The sequence below is a fragment of the Vigna unguiculata genome, chromosome 5 (assembly GCF_037176805.1).
Source record: "Vigna unguiculata cultivar grain cowpea cultivar isolate G323 ecotype 2 chromosome 5, ASM3717680v1, whole genome shotgun sequence".
NCBI classification, from domain to species: Eukaryota; Viridiplantae; Streptophyta; class Magnoliopsida; order Fabales; family Fabaceae; genus Vigna; species Vigna unguiculata.
This window is the reverse complement of record NC_140796.1, coordinates 47,244,152-47,263,633: the sequence shown is the minus strand read 5'-3', so window position 1 is coordinate 47,263,633 and position 19,482 is coordinate 47,244,152. Positions and strand designations below refer to the sequence as shown.

Below are 19,482 nucleotides of genomic sequence, written 5' to 3'. Positions count from 1 at the left end.
TCTCTCTGACGTTCTACATTATGTCACTTCTTCATCCTCTCTTTGCATTCTCTCTACCTATTCATTTGGACGGCGCCCAACTTTTCCTGCTTCTCTCTAATCCTGATTTTACTCCTTAATCCAAATTTATCATCACCCTCGATCCCTAATCAATTCATTAACATTATTATGATTTTTTTTTGTTGATTAAGAAAAATAATCAAAATTTAATTTTAAATCTGACTCAATCGTTGGGATTGGACAGTATACACATGGTGGAAAAGAATTTGTTTAAGGAGCATGTAGAGTTCAAATTTTGAACTCCACTTTAGTGACGACTTGCGTGATTTAAATGGTGTGTTAGGTTTTTGTTTTCTATATCGGGTCATGAACATTGTATTTAATTTTACTTCTAGAAATAAGAGTTTGTTAATCTTGTGAAAAACGTTCCTGACATTTTTATTTTCAATTTGTGGGCAAATGCTAAAGACCCACCCCAGAACGTTAGTTGTATAATTTAATATGAAAAATTGCTTTTAATCCATATATATATATATATATATATATATATATATATATATATATATATAATATCTTAATGTTATGTGTTAATATATAGCTTCATTATGAGTTTTTATAGCATCTTTTAATTTTATTTTCTGATCTATTACTTTAAGTAAAGTGGTTATATTTGAAAAAAAAAATAGCCATTTAAAAATAGCCGAAAGTTGTTTGGTTAATGTATTAAAGTACGAGCCTTTGAAAAAATTGTTCGGTAAGTGATCTATAAATGTGAAATATTATAAATAGACATATTTATATGATATTTTAGTATTAATAAAAATTAACTATTTTTATTGAAAAAATATTTTGATACATTTATAGTTCAATTTTAAACTCTTAAAATATTTATTTATAGGCCTATAGTTTCGATTATAACATATTGCGCATAACATTTTGTATACCATCAAATTTGAAGTAAAATATACTAAAGTACATCTCCTACTTTTATTATGTTCTTCAGTTTAATCGTTAAAATATGTTAAAGTTTAATGTTAAAATTCATATAATAAATAATATAAATAGTGCATGGATTGATTAAAATAAAAATTGAAAAAAACATATTCACGATAAACAACTAAAAATACTATAAGCATAATATTATTATTTTATTAATAATTTTAAAGTGATTAAAAAATAAGATATGAACAGTTAAAGTAGCATAGAGAAAATGATACAAGTTATAAGTTGAAGTCTTTATCGCTACATGTGTTCTTCTAAGTATGAATTCAACTAATGCTTTGTTGAAAAAACGAAGATTCCAAAAGAACGTAAAAAAAAAAGAAGAAAAAAAAAAGGAGTATGGAAACTGTTTATTATTCCACACGGTCGTAATTTTATATTTAGTTTCTGTGTAATTTCAGATATTTATAATGTTATATACAAAATAGAGATGTATTTTTTGTTAGTTTTTTTTTATGAATATGATTGAATAAATCTTTCTATAATTAAGAAGGGAAAAAGAAAAGGAATAAAACCGGAAATGAATTTTCCTGTGAGCCCTAAGTTAATTTGTAGGAGTTTTGTTGTATAATGTTTTTAAATTATTATTTTCGAATTGTCGATAAAGTTTTTAAGATTTTTTTTATAAAAATGTTAATGAGAAGTTGTGTTGCGTAGTGTCGTTGACGGGGAAAAAGAACTGACTGGAATAGGATGAGGGACTGTGACGTCAGCATCGTCAGCATCCATGGCTAGGATAACACTGTGACATGTTCTCACGTCACCATGTCGTTAATTAACAAAGAATCTTAGCCTGTAGTGGATTGCCACGTCAGCGGCCAAACTTACACATTCATTACGTCATTGCTGCGTTGGAATATTTGCCCATGGCCCACCTATCAAGTTTAAAAACAAAATCAGATTTGTTAAAAACAAATAAAGAGATAGTTTTAATATAAGCTTAAATTTTAATAATATTTTTTTTCATTAAAAACGAATAATAAATTATATAAATTATGGTTTATTACAAAAGTAAATAATAAAGTTATCTTGTTTTTTTTTAAAGATTTGATATATTTATTTTATTTATTTAAATTGAAATATAAGATTAAGAAAAAAAAACAATCTGAGACCGCAATCTAACTAATCCCATAATTTAATTTATCAGATATAAAAATTAAAAAGTATTAATTTTAGGCTAATGATACTGAATCCGATTTGACCTCATCGATGTTTAATATATAATCATTGATTAAAATTAAATGAAAATGACGATTTTACGGATCGTTTTATAATTATTCTATTAAATTTTTAATAAGGTTTAGCTAATATCATAATATATTCGAAATGATGTTTAAGTTGAATTGAAGTTGTAAAAAAATAATAAAATTTTTTGATATGTATAGATTTTGTGGAAAAAATGGTTGAAATTAGATCACGATAGCTTTCATTACGATAGCAATGACGCGGTGCGTTAAGCCGAAACCACGAGTTGCTCATTTTTTGGTAGGCAGAATATTTAAGACGTAAATCTGAAAGCCACATGGCACAGAATATAGCAATTAAATTGAATATACGTCAAAGCATGACGCGGAACATTATCGATCATATCAAATAAATTGCCAATTGGCTAATTTGCCCATACATGGAGACCTTGAAACAACAAAAAATAATTCAAACTTTCTTGGTGACGTTTTGGGTTGAATATGCAATGGATCAAACAAATGAAGAAGCTACTGCATCAGGTTTTTATCATTTTATTTCTTTAGTAATCGTAATCGCATTGACATGGATTCTTTATCAATTAACAAATCGCAACTTAACACTGTTACAACCACATGTTATATAGTAATAAAAGAGTTCATGTTCGAGATTTTGATTAGAAATATGAGTTTATAATATATAATGGGTGATTTTTTTTTTAAATTCTAAATTATTATGAAAATTTGTGTTGTTATTAAACTAAATTATAGATCCGGTTTTTTATAAGCGCAAAAAATGTTTTCTTTTAATTGTTATAAAAGTTTGTGTTGTTTTTAAACTAAATTATAGAGCATTTCGTGTTTATATTTTATGAAAATTATGTAAAATTTATTTTCCAAAAAATTATATATAGAAATTATATTATAGTCTTGTTTCTCAAGGATTTGAATTCCATGTTTTTCATACATCTCTCAATGAATCCAATTTACTCGACGCACATTTATTTACAGTTGACTATTAAAATTATGAGTTTTTTGGTATGTTTGAAAGTGTCATAGGTGGAGTCAGTCGACTTATGCTAAAGGTGGAGTCGAGTTTATCCTTGTTGAAGGTGAAGTCAGGTTGGTCCGGGCTTAAGGTTGAGGCACATCAACTAGTGCCAAGGACGAGCCAAGTCGACCCATGCTAAAGGTTGGGTTTAATCGACTCAAATTGTCAAGAGTCGATTCAGACCAAAAGTCAAGACGAGTCATTTTGGATCGAATGTCAATCTAATTCAACTCGGGTTCAAGAATAGAGTTGAGTTTGTCTTAAAGTAGATATTAAATTACTTTATCCAAATAAGAAAATTGAAATCTGAGATATTTGAATTATTTCATCAAACAAATTATTTAAGAAATAAAGAAAATTCAATTGTAAGTAACTCAAATAAGACAATGAATTTATGTGTTCTATTTCTCAACTTTTTCATTCATATTGAATATGAGACTTATATTCATATCTAGATTTTCAACTAAATAAATTATATCATTTGCTAAATATATTTTTTACATTACTTTAATAAAGTACAAAAATTAAATACTTCATAATTTAATTTGCAAACAAGAACATATTTTTTTATAATAATTTAACAACAAAAATATATTTAACTCATTTGGAAAACGATATATTATTACAAAGTGGCTTAAATCATGATGAAGTTATTATCGATGAATGAATTAAAATAGTCTATTCTTTCAAATAAAAAGAAGAAATAATTGATATTAGATTCACGTCTCTTTTTTTTTAACACTTTTTGATTTATAACCACGACCAATTTTGTGTCATCCCATTTTAATAGAAAAATTTTAATAAATAAAATGTCGCATGATTATAATATAAAATAGAGCACCAAAAGTAAGTATACAGAAATCAACTATTACAGTTATTCATAATATATTGAAAGGAAAACTCAAAGGTACAACACAATGCCATGAACTGTTAGAAAAAAGATTACTCAAATAATACTAATAATAATAAAAATATAAAATGATATAATAATTATTATTAAATCAATAATAATACTAAGACAATATATAAAACAATGAATATTAATCAGAGATCAACAATTATAATAACAATAATAAATAAAAATAAAAGGTAAGGAGTAGAAATATCCTAGGTTGAGACACGCATAGCGCTATCCTTAGATAGAAAATGCCCCTACTGCACATAGCTAAACAAATACACAATCATATGTGTTTCAAATCATATGTGTTTCTCTCCCAAGATAAATAACTCGTCAGATCGATCGAGTGCAGCGAAGGATCTCCAAACCTTATGAACACCACTGTCTTAAAGATAATATAGAAAAAAAAAAGAATAACACTTTTAAGAACGACTATAGTGTTTGTTGTCTTTGTTGTTGTTGTATTCTTCCTCATGCACCTAGGTGATATTTATAGGTAGCAAAAGGAGACAAATGAGTAAATTATAATAAGAATATAGCCATTAGCCATAAAAACCATTAACCCATCAATTAAAGGTCTATAAAAACTTCAGTAACAGTAAGTTTTTTATTTTAATTATTTTTTTTAAATTATATTAAAATATTTCTAACAATCTCCCACATAATTTAAAAAAATAAAATAAAACAAAATATATTATCTTTTAAAAACAAAATATTGTAGTTCAGTGTAAGGAGCCTTCTGGGTCTGACCCTTACACCTAGTGCTTATTGACCCTTACACCCAGTGCTTATAAACTTCCACCTGAGAAAATGCAGAGACTTGATTGTCTTGAACTACATCTCCTATGACCAGGCTTTAGTAAATAACACATACAATATCGGTGTTCATTATAGTTCTAGTCAGTGGGTGCACCTTACGACCTTGCGCATGTATCTTGTTTCATGAGTGTCACTTAGAGACTTACCCAGGTCTCACAATGGCGGTCTCACCATCACACTCACTAGGTAAACCCTTAAAGGGTGGTTTGTGACTCACACCCCAACAATAATTGTCATTGGGTTTATTAAGAGGTATTTTATAAAATAAGCATAATAATGCGCATACCTCAACCTTATTATTGTCACAATTTATAGTACACCTCGCCATAGGAATGAGACATAAAATTTAATCAAATTATTTGGTATACTTTAGTCAACAACAACTTCGTTGTTACCCATTGAACTCCATTCCATGGGATCGCCATTCATGTGGAGATGAGTGTCCATTGTTGCAACTAATTTATGGGCTATAATCTCATTTCCCTCGACGACTCAAATACTTGTTGTTGATGCATCAACCTTTTGATAAGCAGATCTACAATATTTCTTTTTGACCTGACAAAGTCAAGAGAGATAACCATGAGTAATTAAGTTTCTAATACATTTGTCTCTCATTCTAATATGTCAATTTCATTGAAATTTTTACTAGGAACTTTAAATATAACAATTTGATTGTTAAGATGCATTGGAAAAATGAATAATTTATGCTTGCATAGTAGATCATGACAACAACTTCTTAACATATTTTCATGATAGGACACCTTCATCCAAGGTTAAACATAACCATAACCAATAGGTGATCTTGTGTCACTAGAATCTATATCCAATCTATATTATCATCTCAAGAAATTGGACATATTGCCATAATATAAGAAACACAAATAATATTACACTAGATGGCAAAATAGTTCTCAAGGTATCATAAACAAATTTAGTCAATTTATTATTTGAAGAAAACATCTCTAAATATTTATCAGTGTAAATAACCAAAGATTTTTTTCTTATCAAAAGGTATATTAACCTTTACAAGACACCCCCACACTTTGAAATATTTTAAATGTGGTTCTTTTTTCTGTCATAACTCATAAAAAGTTTTATCACAACCTTTTGTGTTCAAGATACGGTAAGCTGAATATAAAGTTCCACCCTATATAATTTTATTGGCAAAGACAAACTAGAACTTGAAGCATAACATTTACCATATCAAAAAAATCATTTTTTTTTCTCTCTTTCTTTCTTTCACTGCACCATTATATTAACAACATACACTATATAAAGATGTTACTTAATGAATAATACCATGAGTTTCACACAAAAACACTCATTTATAAAGATATGTATCATCACTTCTCTATTTAATTAACTTTGTACCTCAAAATTTTATAATTTGAATGGTCTCTAACCAAAATTTCTCAATATATAACATGATATATAACATCTTTATCAATGGTAAGAATAGACAATATTAAAGCATAAAATAATATAACAACATAAGCATGAGCTATAGACATCACAAAAAATTATTCAATGAGCATGAATTTTATTTATCCATAATTTCATTTATTGTTATCAATAGAAATAGAAACAATTATACACATCAATTTTTAGGTTTTGTTGAAACTGATTTAATTATAACCATAAGAAACACATTAGTTCACAAAATGTGGTTTGCAGTCTTCAACTTTATATTGTTTTTAATTTTAGAATTGAATACAAACTAGTAATCAAAAAATAGAAATAACAAAATAATTTTTTTCTCTAAGAATGTTAGAAAAAGATTACTCAAATAATACTAATAATAATAAAAATATAAAATGATATAATAATAATTATTAAATCAATAATAATGCTAAGACAATATATAAAACAATGAATATTAATAAGAGATCAACAATTATAATAACAATAACAAATAAAAATAAAAGGTAAGGAGTAGAAATATCCTGGGTTGAGGCACGCATAGCGCTATCCTTAGAGAGAAAATGCCCCTACTGCACATGGCTAAACAAATACACAATCATATGTGTTTCAAATCATATGCGTTTCTCTCCCAAGATACAACAATCCGTCAGATCGATCGAGTGCAGCGAAGGATCTCCAAACCTTATGAACATCATTGTCTTAAAGATAATATAGAGAAGAAAAAAAAGAATAACACTTTTAAGAAAGACTCTGGTGTTTGTTGTCTCTGTTGTTGTTGTATTCTTCCCCATGCACCTAGGTTGTATTTATAGGTAGCAAAATGAGACAAAGGAGTAAATAGTAATAAGAATATAGTCGTTAGCCATAAAAATCATTAACCCATAAATTAAAAGTCTATAAAAACTTTAGTAACAGTAAGTTTTTTTTAATTATTTATTTTTTTAAATTATATTAAAATATTTCTAACATGAACAAAATCTATACATGAAACAGTTTGACAAAAGGTCTCTCACAGAGCAATGAATTACAAATAAAATAGTATTTCAAAAGGAGCTCAACAGTGAGTCAAATCCAAGACGTGGTCAACCTACACAACAGCATCTCCATCCCAGGGTGATCGCCAATAGTTTTCACATCTACTCATACCAACATTTGGCGATTATTGCAAAAAGGAAAAACAATAAGGAAACAAACACAGAAAGAAAGAAGGGTAAGTTAGTGTATTTAAGACTTTATACGTAAATGTAGTTACATAAGTACATCACTCAAGAAACACATACATGGAGACAAGAAACATTAACTCACAAAGTTTTCACTCAATTAAACACCCAACCGACTCTTGACGCAATATCCGAATTATGCGCTTGATATAGAATTCTAAGGAAGTATTCACCTGCATTTGATTTTTAAACTCTGCAAAACCTAGTCGCAAGGGGTTATCACCCAATCAATCACAAGGTTAATCCCAATATGTCTCAGGCTCAAACACCTCTCAAGACTAGGATCTTCTGTCACTCTCACCACATAATCACTCTACTTTACGTGAGTGTGAGTGAATTAGAGTTTAGAATATCTTCCTTATCTAGACATCTCTTATGTCAAGGCATACACTAATCACACCATCACCAAGAATTTTCCTTGAAACTCTTTTACCGTTAACATTCCACATGGTATCTCAGAATAATTATCATCCCAAGCTAAAAACATCAAGTACAGGTCAAAAAATGTCACATCATTCATGCATAGCTTCATACATCATATTTTTAACATTAACTCAGTCAATCACAAGTTAAGTAAAGAATTAAAATTCAATAGCAATTCTCGCTTAAGCTATAGTGATCTCGCTTAATCTAAAATTTTTGGCTTAAGCTAAATCGACCTCGCTTAAGCTAAACTGATCTTGCTTAAGTTAAAATTTGAACAGAGAATAAAGAGAAATTCTGCTATTCTCACTTAAGCTAGAAATTCTCGCTTACGCTAGACTGATCTCGCTTAAGCTAAAAATTCTCGTTTAAGCTAGAATAGTAGATTTTTATTGGTTTCAGCATGTAAAAACCCAAAATCCCAAAAAAAAAAAAAACACAACCACGAACATCAAACCATCATTTTAAGCACGATTCGAAACTAAAAACATGCAAGACACTAAAAAAGGGTTTTAAAGCCCTTGCTTCCCTTACCTTAACATAGGCTAACCAAAGAACAAACCCCAAAAGAAGAGCACCACTGCACGGGTACAGCTTACGGAGCTAGAAAATAGGACCAAATGAGGCGAAAGTGAGACCAAGACAGAGAACAACATGGGAACAAAGCTTTGGAACAGTGAGAACCTAGGAAGCTCTGACATGGTGTCGAAGGCGCACCGAACACGGACACTTGCCGAAAGCGCACACGACGCGGTGTTGGACGCTTTTTTTTTGCCGGACACGGCCTTCTCTCTGGATGCGAAAAAGACACGTTTGTGGTGCTGCAAAAAGGTGGAACGGGTGGAACGTGGCCGCTGTTGCAGAGTTGCCACCGTGGATGCCGTTGCAGAATTGCCACTGTTTACGTTGCAGGCAAAATAAATTCACAAGGAAAAGAAGATAGAAGATAGGAAAGGAAAAGTTAGGTGAAAGAAAAAAATGAAAAGAAAACATAATCATATTCTGATTAATTTAATAATTTAGTTATTTTATATAATAAATTATTTTTAATTAGTATATAATATATGATTAATATAATATTTAATTTAAAGAAATCTTAATTTGTTTTATTAATATATAATATAATATATTATAATTAATTTTAAAATGATTATATAATTAATATTTTTTACTTGGTACATGTCCTGTATTTCAAATAAATATAAATAAATTACTTTATATCAAAAATAAAAATTAAAGACAATGAAATTCTTCAGATTATGGAATATTAGAGGAGATGACTTCTCATTAGAAGACAACAGAATTTTTCAGATTGCTAGTCTATCTCTTGATGAATTAGAAGTATTTTTCTATCAAGATGAACAAACATGATTTACATATTTTTTTTTTTTTGTTTTTCTTTTGCTAGATTTTGTTTCTTTTATAATTATTTATCTTGATTTCTATTAGATCATAAAGTATAATTGGTAGATTGTTTTTTATATAAATATTAATTTTCATAAAGTATAGTCATGTCCGTGTCCGTCATTCTTTCAATTTAGACGTTTCCCTGTGTCCTTGTCGTGTTCGTGTCTGTGTCCGTGTCTGGGCTTCATAGGTGAGAACGGAAATGAAGCAGAGGTTAGAGGTTATAGGTGGACTTACGTAGAGACAAAGCGTTTAGCAAGCTTGGAGGAGAATGTAGTTCAAGTCCTGACATAACTTTTGTTTGAAAAAATTGAGAAAAGAAGAGAAGGTAAATGAGTTGTTCTTGAAAAATGAGACAGAATGGAAAATAAAAGGGTAGCTAGGGAACTCCTGGAGACAAGGGAGCTGGATATGGCCCCTTCTCATTAACGCTGAGCCCATATACTCAAAAACAAAATTGGGCTTTGCAAATTTTTTCCATTGTTTTTCTTTTCTCTTTTACTTCATCTCGAACAATAATAGTATGATTGATTTGACATCTTTGCTAAAAGTTGAACAATCTAAAAAACTTTTTCATGTAATTATAAGTATATATTCTAAGTAGGAAATAAGTTGATGGTCTAATATTTATAAAGCTAAGAAGGAATTTCTTAACAATCTGATTCCCCTATTTCTATTTATAAAACCAACATCAAACAAATACATTTCTCGTTTTGATAAGTAGATTAAACACATCTATATAATTAATGATTATTTGGATAATATATGAAAAAATTCAATAAGAATGTTTATACCATGTAACTAAAAAGAAAAACAAAATATTATTATATGATATTATGTTTTCACTTATATCACGCACATAAAACATTTTATTATAATTAATTTATAAAAATTAATAAATTAATTAAAAACGTTATAAAAAAGAAGAAGCGGAACTAAACCATTTTTATTCAAAATGCTTTACCTAATTATTAGGAAAAATAAAGTCCAACTAGTAATTAACATGGGCAGTATTTCCTCCCTTTAAGTCAAAATCTATTGGAATTCCAACGATCCGCGTAAAATCTTTCTTGTAATCTCTCCAGACTTATCAAAAATCTCACTTTGATAATCCCACAACACTATAAATCCCAGAACTTTTAATACTTATCTTAAAATTATTTAATTTTATTCTAGGTTGGGCATATCAAGAAAAAAACAAAAGGTTAAATTATTCATCTGGTCTTAATTTTCGTAAGTAAATTTGAATTTGGTCCCTTGATTTTTAAAAGTGTTACTTAGGTCCCTAATTTTGATATTCTGTATCAATGAAGTCTCTTTCGTTTAAATGGGAGAAACGATGTTAAGAGCACAATAACGTGGAGATATAAAAGTGAACTGAACAATGAAGTGGCACAGTAAATGATGTACATGTGGAATTACAAATGCTATAATAAATCATTAATGACGAATAAAAGCCGTAATGCTTTATATTTAATATATAATAAAATGGAATTAGGGTTTGCAATACACTTCGTCGACCGGGGAATGAGGGGTTTGCAGAAGAATTGCGAGTTCCTGGAATCACATTGGTGGAAAGTTCGCGTTCGAACATCTGGAATCAGTGTTGGTAGTGGAATTGCGTTCTTGGTGGAATGTGTTTTCATTACCCCCTCCACCCATGTTACTCATCGTTGCAACATAACAGTTTTGTGATGAGTCCATGATTTTATACCTTCTGATGTTGTATCTGTTGTCAGTTATTTGGTAGGAATGCTTATATGTGGGTGGTTCAATTTTTGATTGAACTCAGAAGATCCCTTGCGAATTTATGGATTATTGTGGATTATGAAGCAACTGTTGATTGCATTTGCATATGTTCCAATTACATGCCTTAATTTTATAAGTCGTTCTGTTGATGATCCTGTGGTTGTTGGATATTTATTCCTCTGGCTAGCTGTTAACTTGTTTGTTTAATTATATTACTTTGGTGCTTTTAAAATGTCTGTCCTCTTCTCATTGACTGCATTTTAATGACAATGGCATTGCCTTATTTACCCTTTGTTCGTTTAGAGAGAAAAATGAAGGCAGAAAGAACATTTTGAAATATGGATTGAAGAGAAAACGAAAGTAAAGAATAATTTGAATTTTTGTTTCTAACAGTCAACTTTCTCCTTTTTTTTTTTCCGTTTCTATATTTATTTTTCTACTGAGCATAAGGGAATACATCATTGTCCGATTTTCCCCTCCTTTCTATTTCTCTTTTCCTCTCACCCATGAAAAGCATTAGTTTCATAGGAATTTAGCCACACTCTGCTGTCAAACATTATTATTAGTTTTGCCAAGAATCTCTTAAGACACGATGCATGATCTGTGATTATTGATGAAAAATGTAGTATGAGTAATTGAACCCTATAAATTTCATATCCTAGGAGTAATGGATAGATGCTGTAACTTATCACCTAGACTAAACAACCGCCGAAATTTCTGGTTAATTGGGATATTCATGAGCCTAATTTTACAAGAAAAGCAGGTAGTAAGTGTTGATTGTAGAACATGAATAAAATTGTTGCAAGGGTTGTAGAACATGTATAAGGCAGAAAGAACATTAATGATTTATTACGACATTTGTAATTCCACATGTACATCATTTTCTTAGCCACTTCACTATTCAGTTCACTTTTATATCCTTACGTTACTATGTTTTTAACACTGTTTCTCCCATTTAAATGGACGAGACTTCATTGATACAAATTATCAAAAATTATCAAAATTAACAACCTAAGTAACACTTTTAAAAATTTGAGAACCAAATTCAAATTTACTTACGAAAATTAGGACCGAGAACCAAATTCAAATTTACTTACGAAAATTAGGACCAAATGAATAATTTAACCAAAACAAAACTAAGACAACCAAACTTATTACAGGCAACAAAATAAAATCATGATGCGAACTCTAACTGAAATTATTTCATTATTGTAATGCGAAGCATTCGATAGGATCTCAATTAATCTCGTGTTTAAAGGGTTAACATTCACTTGTCTGATGAAACCATCTACAGTCGAATTTGCTAAAAATATCAAGAAATGCATCCTGGAATTCATCTTTTATGAGCTAAAGATAAGAAACAAAACATGCTATCCGACTCACTTTTTGCTTGGCTCCAAACTCATCTCTTGAAGATTCAACAACAGATCATCTGAATTCAAGAAAACTTTGTTTGCCGCGTTTGATATGGTATGTGCAATCTCTCTTGCAGCTTCTATCTTCCTCAGTGTGATAAATGCTGGATTGTTGGCAATAGCTTGTCCAATCAGTTGGGCACTTTTTGCTTCACCCTGTTCATTGAAGGTTCGTAACGAAGGTCAGGAAGAACTGAATACTTACGAAGCAAAAAGTGATCCAATAAGGACAACTGTCAACAGCATACTATATATACTAAATTTAAACTCACTTAAACTTAACAGGCAGATTTATGAACGGATCATTTGGTATCAAGAAGACCTAATCCGAATAATGGCAATATAGTTTACCCACAATATAACACATTTTCCATAATATACAGTAGGTCAATTTTCTCCTTGTGTATTTTTTTCCTTGGGGACTGGATTACAGGAGTTACCTTTCATTAGAAATATAAAAAATGAAGCAACTTCTTCTGAGCATCAAAAGAATAACTGTATCTAATCTAAGCATTAATAACTTGTCATCACCTGAGCTCTAATTACAGCACTCTTCTTGTCTTGCTCCGCTTTTTCCACAACAAATTTAGCCCTCTCAGCTTCTTGTGCAGCCACCTGCTTAGCTTCAATTGCAGCAGTAAACTCCTTGCCAAAAGTCAAAGCAGTAATTGACACATCATCAAGGACAATGTTGAAGTTAGCTGCTCTCTCCGTCAGAATTTTCCGGATCTCCCGACTAACAACCTACAAAGATTAAGGTCGGTTTGAATATTAAAGTTTAAACACACTCTCCATGTGCTATAACTAAATATGTCAACTCGAATGAGAAAACATTAAGTGAAAAATGAAGAAATTGGGAAGGACGTGACTAATGTTAACAAACCATCCTAAAATTTGATTTTAAAAACATACACATTCTGCTATTGAGTAATGATAAAATGGTTTCTTTTTAACATGTTTCAATAGACAAATCATTAACATGTATCCATTGCAAAAAAGAAATTCATATTTTTCCACCATGTCAGCAACTAGCAATCTATTAAAATATATATATCAGAGCTTTCGTGCATCATATGGACAAGGTTTGTGCCTTACCTCTCGCTGAGTAATTAGCTGGCTGGCATTGTATTGGGCAACCACAGCTTTCAAAGTTTCATGTATGATTGAAGGCAAAACCCTTTCATTAAAATTCTCGCCAAGGGTCCGATAAACTGTAGGTAATTGTTCAGGCAAAGGGCGAGTAAGAACTCGAAGTCCAATTTTCACCTGTATAACATGTATGTGCAATACAAGAAGAAAAGGTCAATATTGTATAGTTAAATATTTTAAAAACATAGTTATTGAAATTGGTTTCTGGAAAATCATTAGCTATAAAGTGTTAAGTGAAACATCCAACATCCTATCATTCACAGGGGATCTAAAAAGGGGAGTAGACCAGGACAGTAGGAAAAAGGACATTATGTACATAATGATGAAAAGTGTATCACCACAGATACCTTCACCCATCGGAAACAAAGGCTAAGCCTGAAAAGGAAAATTGGGGACTAGTGTATGGGATACCAACAAAGCATTTGCATAAGGTATTTAGATTTGAAAGCCAATGCTCAAATGTCTAATATTTTTGAAATTCAGAAATAAATGATTTTAAACACCAAATGGGAAATTAAGAAAACCTACTTTGCATCATTTCAGATTAGAAAGCGCCTGTTAGGCTCTAAATCTACATGAAAATGAGATAGATGTTTATCATCCGTGTCTCACTTTACACAGATGACTCTCATTTGTGATGACCAAACTGTCCTTCATATTGGCTAAAATCCAGTATTCTATGATAATCAAATATATTTAGATTGACTGTCACTTCATCCAAAAAAGGATTTTATTTCTCAATTTGTTAATTCCAATGATCAATTGGTAAATGTCTTTACCAAATCATTATGGGTCCAAGAATTGATTATATACCAAACAAGTTTAGTGCATATGATTTATATGCTCCAGCTTGAAAGAAAGTGTTAGATGTATTTTAATATATGGCCTTGAGCCCATATCTGTGTAATGATATGGTACGCTACGTATTATGTGTTTGTGTAGTGATTCCATCACAGATAACTCTACCATTTCTCTCTAAGCCCCAATGCTAGGCCACTAGTTTAGAATGTATTCAACTAGATGAAATAAACAATATTCCAACATATCCATATTATTATCATTATTAAATCATATAAGTTGAACTTGGCATGGTAAAACTTCACATCCAGAAACTAATTTAATGCACCAAAAGAGAACCTTGTAACCAGCACCCATGCAAAACCTATTGCTTCCCCAATCTAATATTGAAGTACAATTTGGCGTCCAAATTCCTATATAAAGTAACATGTCTAGAAAAGTAAAATAAACAAATATGAATGTACTTTTTATAACATGATAATAGTCGTTTCATGTTTGTGGCAATCATGTCAACGGTTAAACATAGTTGAACAAATCTCAGATGACAATATTACTAATACAATACGATCCAGCTACAATAATGTATTTAACAGGACACGATAATGTCCATACATGAAAACCTCCATCAAAAAAAGGAATTAAGGGTCAAAAGTCAGAAAGATGCTTAAATGAATTTCATTCACAAGAACATAATCTGAAATAGATCAGACTTCTTTATGTGATACAAAAACCACAACTCTGTAACAACACACAAATCTTAGCAAAACGTATTTACCATCTGTAGATCACGACTCCCAGATGTACTCTCAACTAGATGGGGTCGAGCACGGACATCATAGATGACTGGCCTCTCAAACCAGGGAATTACAAAATGAGTCCCTTCAGGATAGACCTGCATATTAACCAACAAACCAATTTCATGACCAACACCAAAACTTAACTTAAAAATTGCCAACACTTCAAATGAGATGGTAGATTACTCTTTTGAATAACATCAACCACAACAGCTGGAATGCAACAATCATATTCAGGCAACAAACTAACTATCACGAAGCACTAAAATGCAGTAAATAGCAAACCGTGACAATTTTCGAGTTCATTTTATACAATACGGGGAAAACAGTAACCTCGTCTTTGACACCAACTAGACGGTTGAAAACAATAGCTCGGTGCCCTCCTTCAACATTGTAGAGACTATTAGCAGCTGCATACAAACCAATTCCACCGATAACCCCAAGCTTCAGCAGCGCAGAGGCCGCGCCACCACTCGGAACATTTGGAATTTTCATGTTCTTCATATTCATCTTTTTACCTAATTCAACAGAAATGCAAATGCAAAGAACATCAAGAACAGTCGGGTATATCAGAGGAAAGAAGAGAGAACTGCTGGATCCAAATATCAATGAGCTTAAAAACAAGAAACGAAAGGGAAATGATTATCGAGAGAAAAAAATTAATCGAATTATATGAAAATTCTTAAAAATTGAGAGAAAAATAGAATTGAAAAATCAAGTTGATCGAGAAAGAACTCAAGCTAGATTGTGCAACTACACTCTCCCGGAGAAATGGAAAACAATATACCTTGAAATTCCGATGAACGCTGATGAGAGTGAAGGGTTTGCGGTAATCGTGGGGTTTATGTAGGGTTTGTGTGGAGGTTTTTAAACTTTTCCTACAAGAAAAGAATACCAAACGCAAACGGTTCTGACGACGCAAGTGAGAGATGGAACCAATTGGCTTGGGCTTATTGGGCTGCGGATCACATAAGCCCAAGGAACAAAAATAATACTTTTGCAACTAAGAGATATCCTTTGTTACCTTCAATATATTACAACAAATATTGATAATTACAATTATTCAAAATAATGAGTAAATTGTTAAAAATTAATATAAAAAGTTATAGGAAAATATATTGCCCAGACACATTATTATAATTTGTAATAAAATATTATTTAACTGATTTTTTAATCAAAACACATTCCTTGAAAGAGAAAGTTCTTGAAATGATAGAGACGTGTAATTGTAAGAAGGAAACATGTAGCGAAGGAAAAAAATTACGTAATTTTTTTTTTTGTTTTTTGCTAGTTAGTCTTTTATATTATACAACTATTTATACTTAGCCCCAGACTTTCCACTTGTGGCAAGCAAAAACTAATTTAGCATGTGTTATTTATTTCCTTTAAAATCTATTCGTGCTATACATACATAATGGAGAGAATAATAAGCTAAGTAATAAAAATAGATGTTTGTTTATTTGCTCGTACATCAAGTGTAATTCAAAGCAATTCTTTAAAATAATAACTTTTTAACATGATTAAACCTTATTACTCATAATATATAGTATTTAGATATTGATGAAAGAAAAAAGGTTGGAATATTTATAAAAGAAAATGTTATTCTGAGAGTGGAGAAGTATAAAACAAGCATGAAATTTATGTAAGGAAAGAAAGAAACATTAAATACAAAGAATGAGGGTGAAACTCAATCAATCCCAACACAGTTTCTTTTGCCCGTAGAAGAGAAAAGAGACGGATTCAGAAAGAAAAGACGAAGAACACGACACATGCAGAGCGAAGTTTTCTCAAGAGAGAACTCCCATGCAGAATAACCCAACTCCAAGGATAACTCCAAATCCCACATTCCTCCCTGCCGCGCCATTATCATTCTGCGCGTCTCCGGAGGGAGAAGGAGCGCCACCGGCCTTCCCAACGCTCGGAGTTTCAGGGCTGCTTTTCGGAGACTTCGGAGACGGAGCCGCCGCGGGGGACTTCTCTCCGAAGAGCTCTGCCGGCAACAGCACCTTGTCCACCTGGTAAACCGCCAGAGGAAACTGCTGCCTGAGCGCGTTGTTGACCTGCGTTTCCACGACGCCGGTGGAGACGTTGACCTGGTTCCCTTGGCCGGTGAAGTTGAGCCCCCACGAGCCTTCACTGCCGGAGGCTTGAGTTCTGACGGGGTTGCTGACGGTCAAGAGATCAGAGAGAGAGTAGTACTTGGGAGTGACGTGGTAGAGAACGAGCTGCACTTTCTGCTCATCAGTGAGACCGTTGAGAGCCCCAGATTTGAGGTTCTGGAAAGCGTTGTCGGTGGGCGCGAAAAGAGTGAACCCTTGCGAGTTTGACTTGAGTTGACTCTGGATTTGGGTTAGTTGCTGCGACTCATTCAAAAGACGGATAAGGGTTGTGTATTGGCCACCCTTTTGGAGGATGGCAACGAGGTCCACCGCGCCGGAGGAAGGCGCCGGGGCTTGGGCTTGGGCTTGGGCCCGAAGAATCAAGCAGAATGAACTGAAGAGAATGAGAGTGAGAGAGGTGAACGCCATGTTGAGTAGATAGAGAGTGGGAAGAAAAGAGAAAAAGAAACTGTGTGGTGGTAGTGTGTGGAGAATGGAAGGGTTTTTATTTGGTTTTGGCGTTGGTGTGTGGTTGTTGAGACTTTGTTGGCATGAGCTGGCTCGTGGCTTGCAAATCGCGATAAGAAATGGCTTAGTTGACAAATGAGAACCAGAAAATGCACAAAAAGTTAAAGGGAAGGTAGTAGGACATGGAGAACGATGTATGAAGGGGACACCTTGTGAAGAATCGTCTCTTGTTAGGAAAGAGAAACAACATTAAAGAATGAAACCGAAATTGATTCACCGAGATTAATTTTTCAGGAAGAAGATCGAGTCAAACCTAATGTTTCCCATTGCAAAACTCAACGCAGTAGTTTAGAAGCTTAGCTCTGATTTCTTGGATCACGCATTCGGTGTTACCACTCTGTTTTTTTATTTAGACAGGGGAGACACGATTTTAATTTTATGTAGGACATGGAGAGACAGAGACGAACCAGAGAAGAGGAGAATGGTCTATTTGTTATGAAAAGGAAACGGCTGATGTCAAATTGTACAATAAGAAATGAAATTTAACGTGGCTGCAATTATGGGAATACGTGGTCAAGCATAAAGTAGCTTAAATGAATTGCAATTTGCAATTTTAGATAATGTCAAACCTAATTAATACAATCCCGAAAGGTTTGTTGTAAAAGGTAAAAACCTAATTTCAATATACAATACCATAAACCGAATTTCTTTCTTGTTACTTTCTTTTTCCACCTACCTTTGGTTTGGCGTGTTGATATTCACACACTCGTTGGTGGATGTAGCAGCGAAGAAAAGAAGGTAGAAAACATAAATTACCAAAAAAAATGGTTTATTTATGTATAAAAAGAATTGTTGACTGTGTAAATGGTGGAAATAATTGATGATGAAATGATTATGTGTGTATAATGGGCGTTGAAGAATATACATCGTATGGACAAGCAACAGTTGTAAAAGAGTGTTTGACAGGCTGGCATATGTAGACACAACACGTGGGACAACATTAAACACTAAATAATCAGTTTGAAGACATTATTATGGATGATCGAGTGAGTATCATTGTCAGAAATACAGTGATGAGAAATGTGATTAAGCTACGCAGTCACTTCAGCCACTTTATAATACGCCCATGTCCATCACTCTATGTTGTTTTCTTGCATCCCATAGTCAATATTCTACATCAATTCACATTTCAGTACCACCACAATTCATTCACATAATGAATATTGTCGCCAAATGTTCTATATTCTTCTTGTTGATGAAGAAGCATAAGCCCAACTCCGTCGGGAACTGTTTATACTGTTTTCTTTCTTATTAAGAATTGAGATAATTATTGATTTGCATTAGAAACTTCATAAGCATCATGGTTAGTTATATAAATATGGTGTTAATTGAATACTTTTATTTTATATTACAACATAGCTGGCTGTGGACCACGTTGGGAATTTGTTAGCAGCTTTTGGTATTAAATATGCTGAACTTTGGGTCTTGTAGCATGGACTTAACTTAGCTTGAAGAAGAACTTTGGAATAATAATTCCAGAATCTGATTTTTGTCAGCTTCATTAACTAACTTGTGTTCTTCTACTCA

At 31.9% G+C, this 19,482-nt stretch overlaps 2 protein-coding genes across 2 annotated transcripts; both read right to left on the bottom strand.

Annotated features, from left to right (window-relative positions):
- Window positions 1-12,349: 12,349 nt before the first annotated feature.
- PHB7 (prohibitin 7) lies at window positions 12,350-16,359 on the bottom strand. Its single transcript, XM_028072490.2, has 6 exons — window positions 16,116-16,359; window positions 15,662-15,846; window positions 15,310-15,426; window positions 13,683-13,853; window positions 13,119-13,331; window positions 12,350-12,743 (listed from the first exon to the last, which is right to left on the bottom strand). The coding sequence occupies exons 2-6, from the start codon at window positions 15,836-15,838 to the stop codon at window positions 12,552-12,554; spliced, it is 870 nt and encodes a 289-aa protein (XP_027928291.1). The 5' UTR covers window positions 15,839-15,846; window positions 16,116-16,359; the 3' UTR covers window positions 12,350-12,551.
- A 552-nt stretch (window positions 16,360-16,911) lies between these two features.
- Window positions 16,912-18,038, bottom strand: FLA13 (FASCICLIN-like arabinogalactan protein 13 precursor). Its single transcript, XM_028072491.2, has one exon. The coding sequence runs from the start codon at window positions 17,854-17,856 to the stop codon at window positions 17,116-17,118; it is 741 nt and encodes a 246-aa protein (XP_027928292.1). The 5' UTR covers window positions 17,857-18,038; the 3' UTR covers window positions 16,912-17,115.
- Window positions 18,039-19,482: the final 1,444 nt, after the last annotated feature.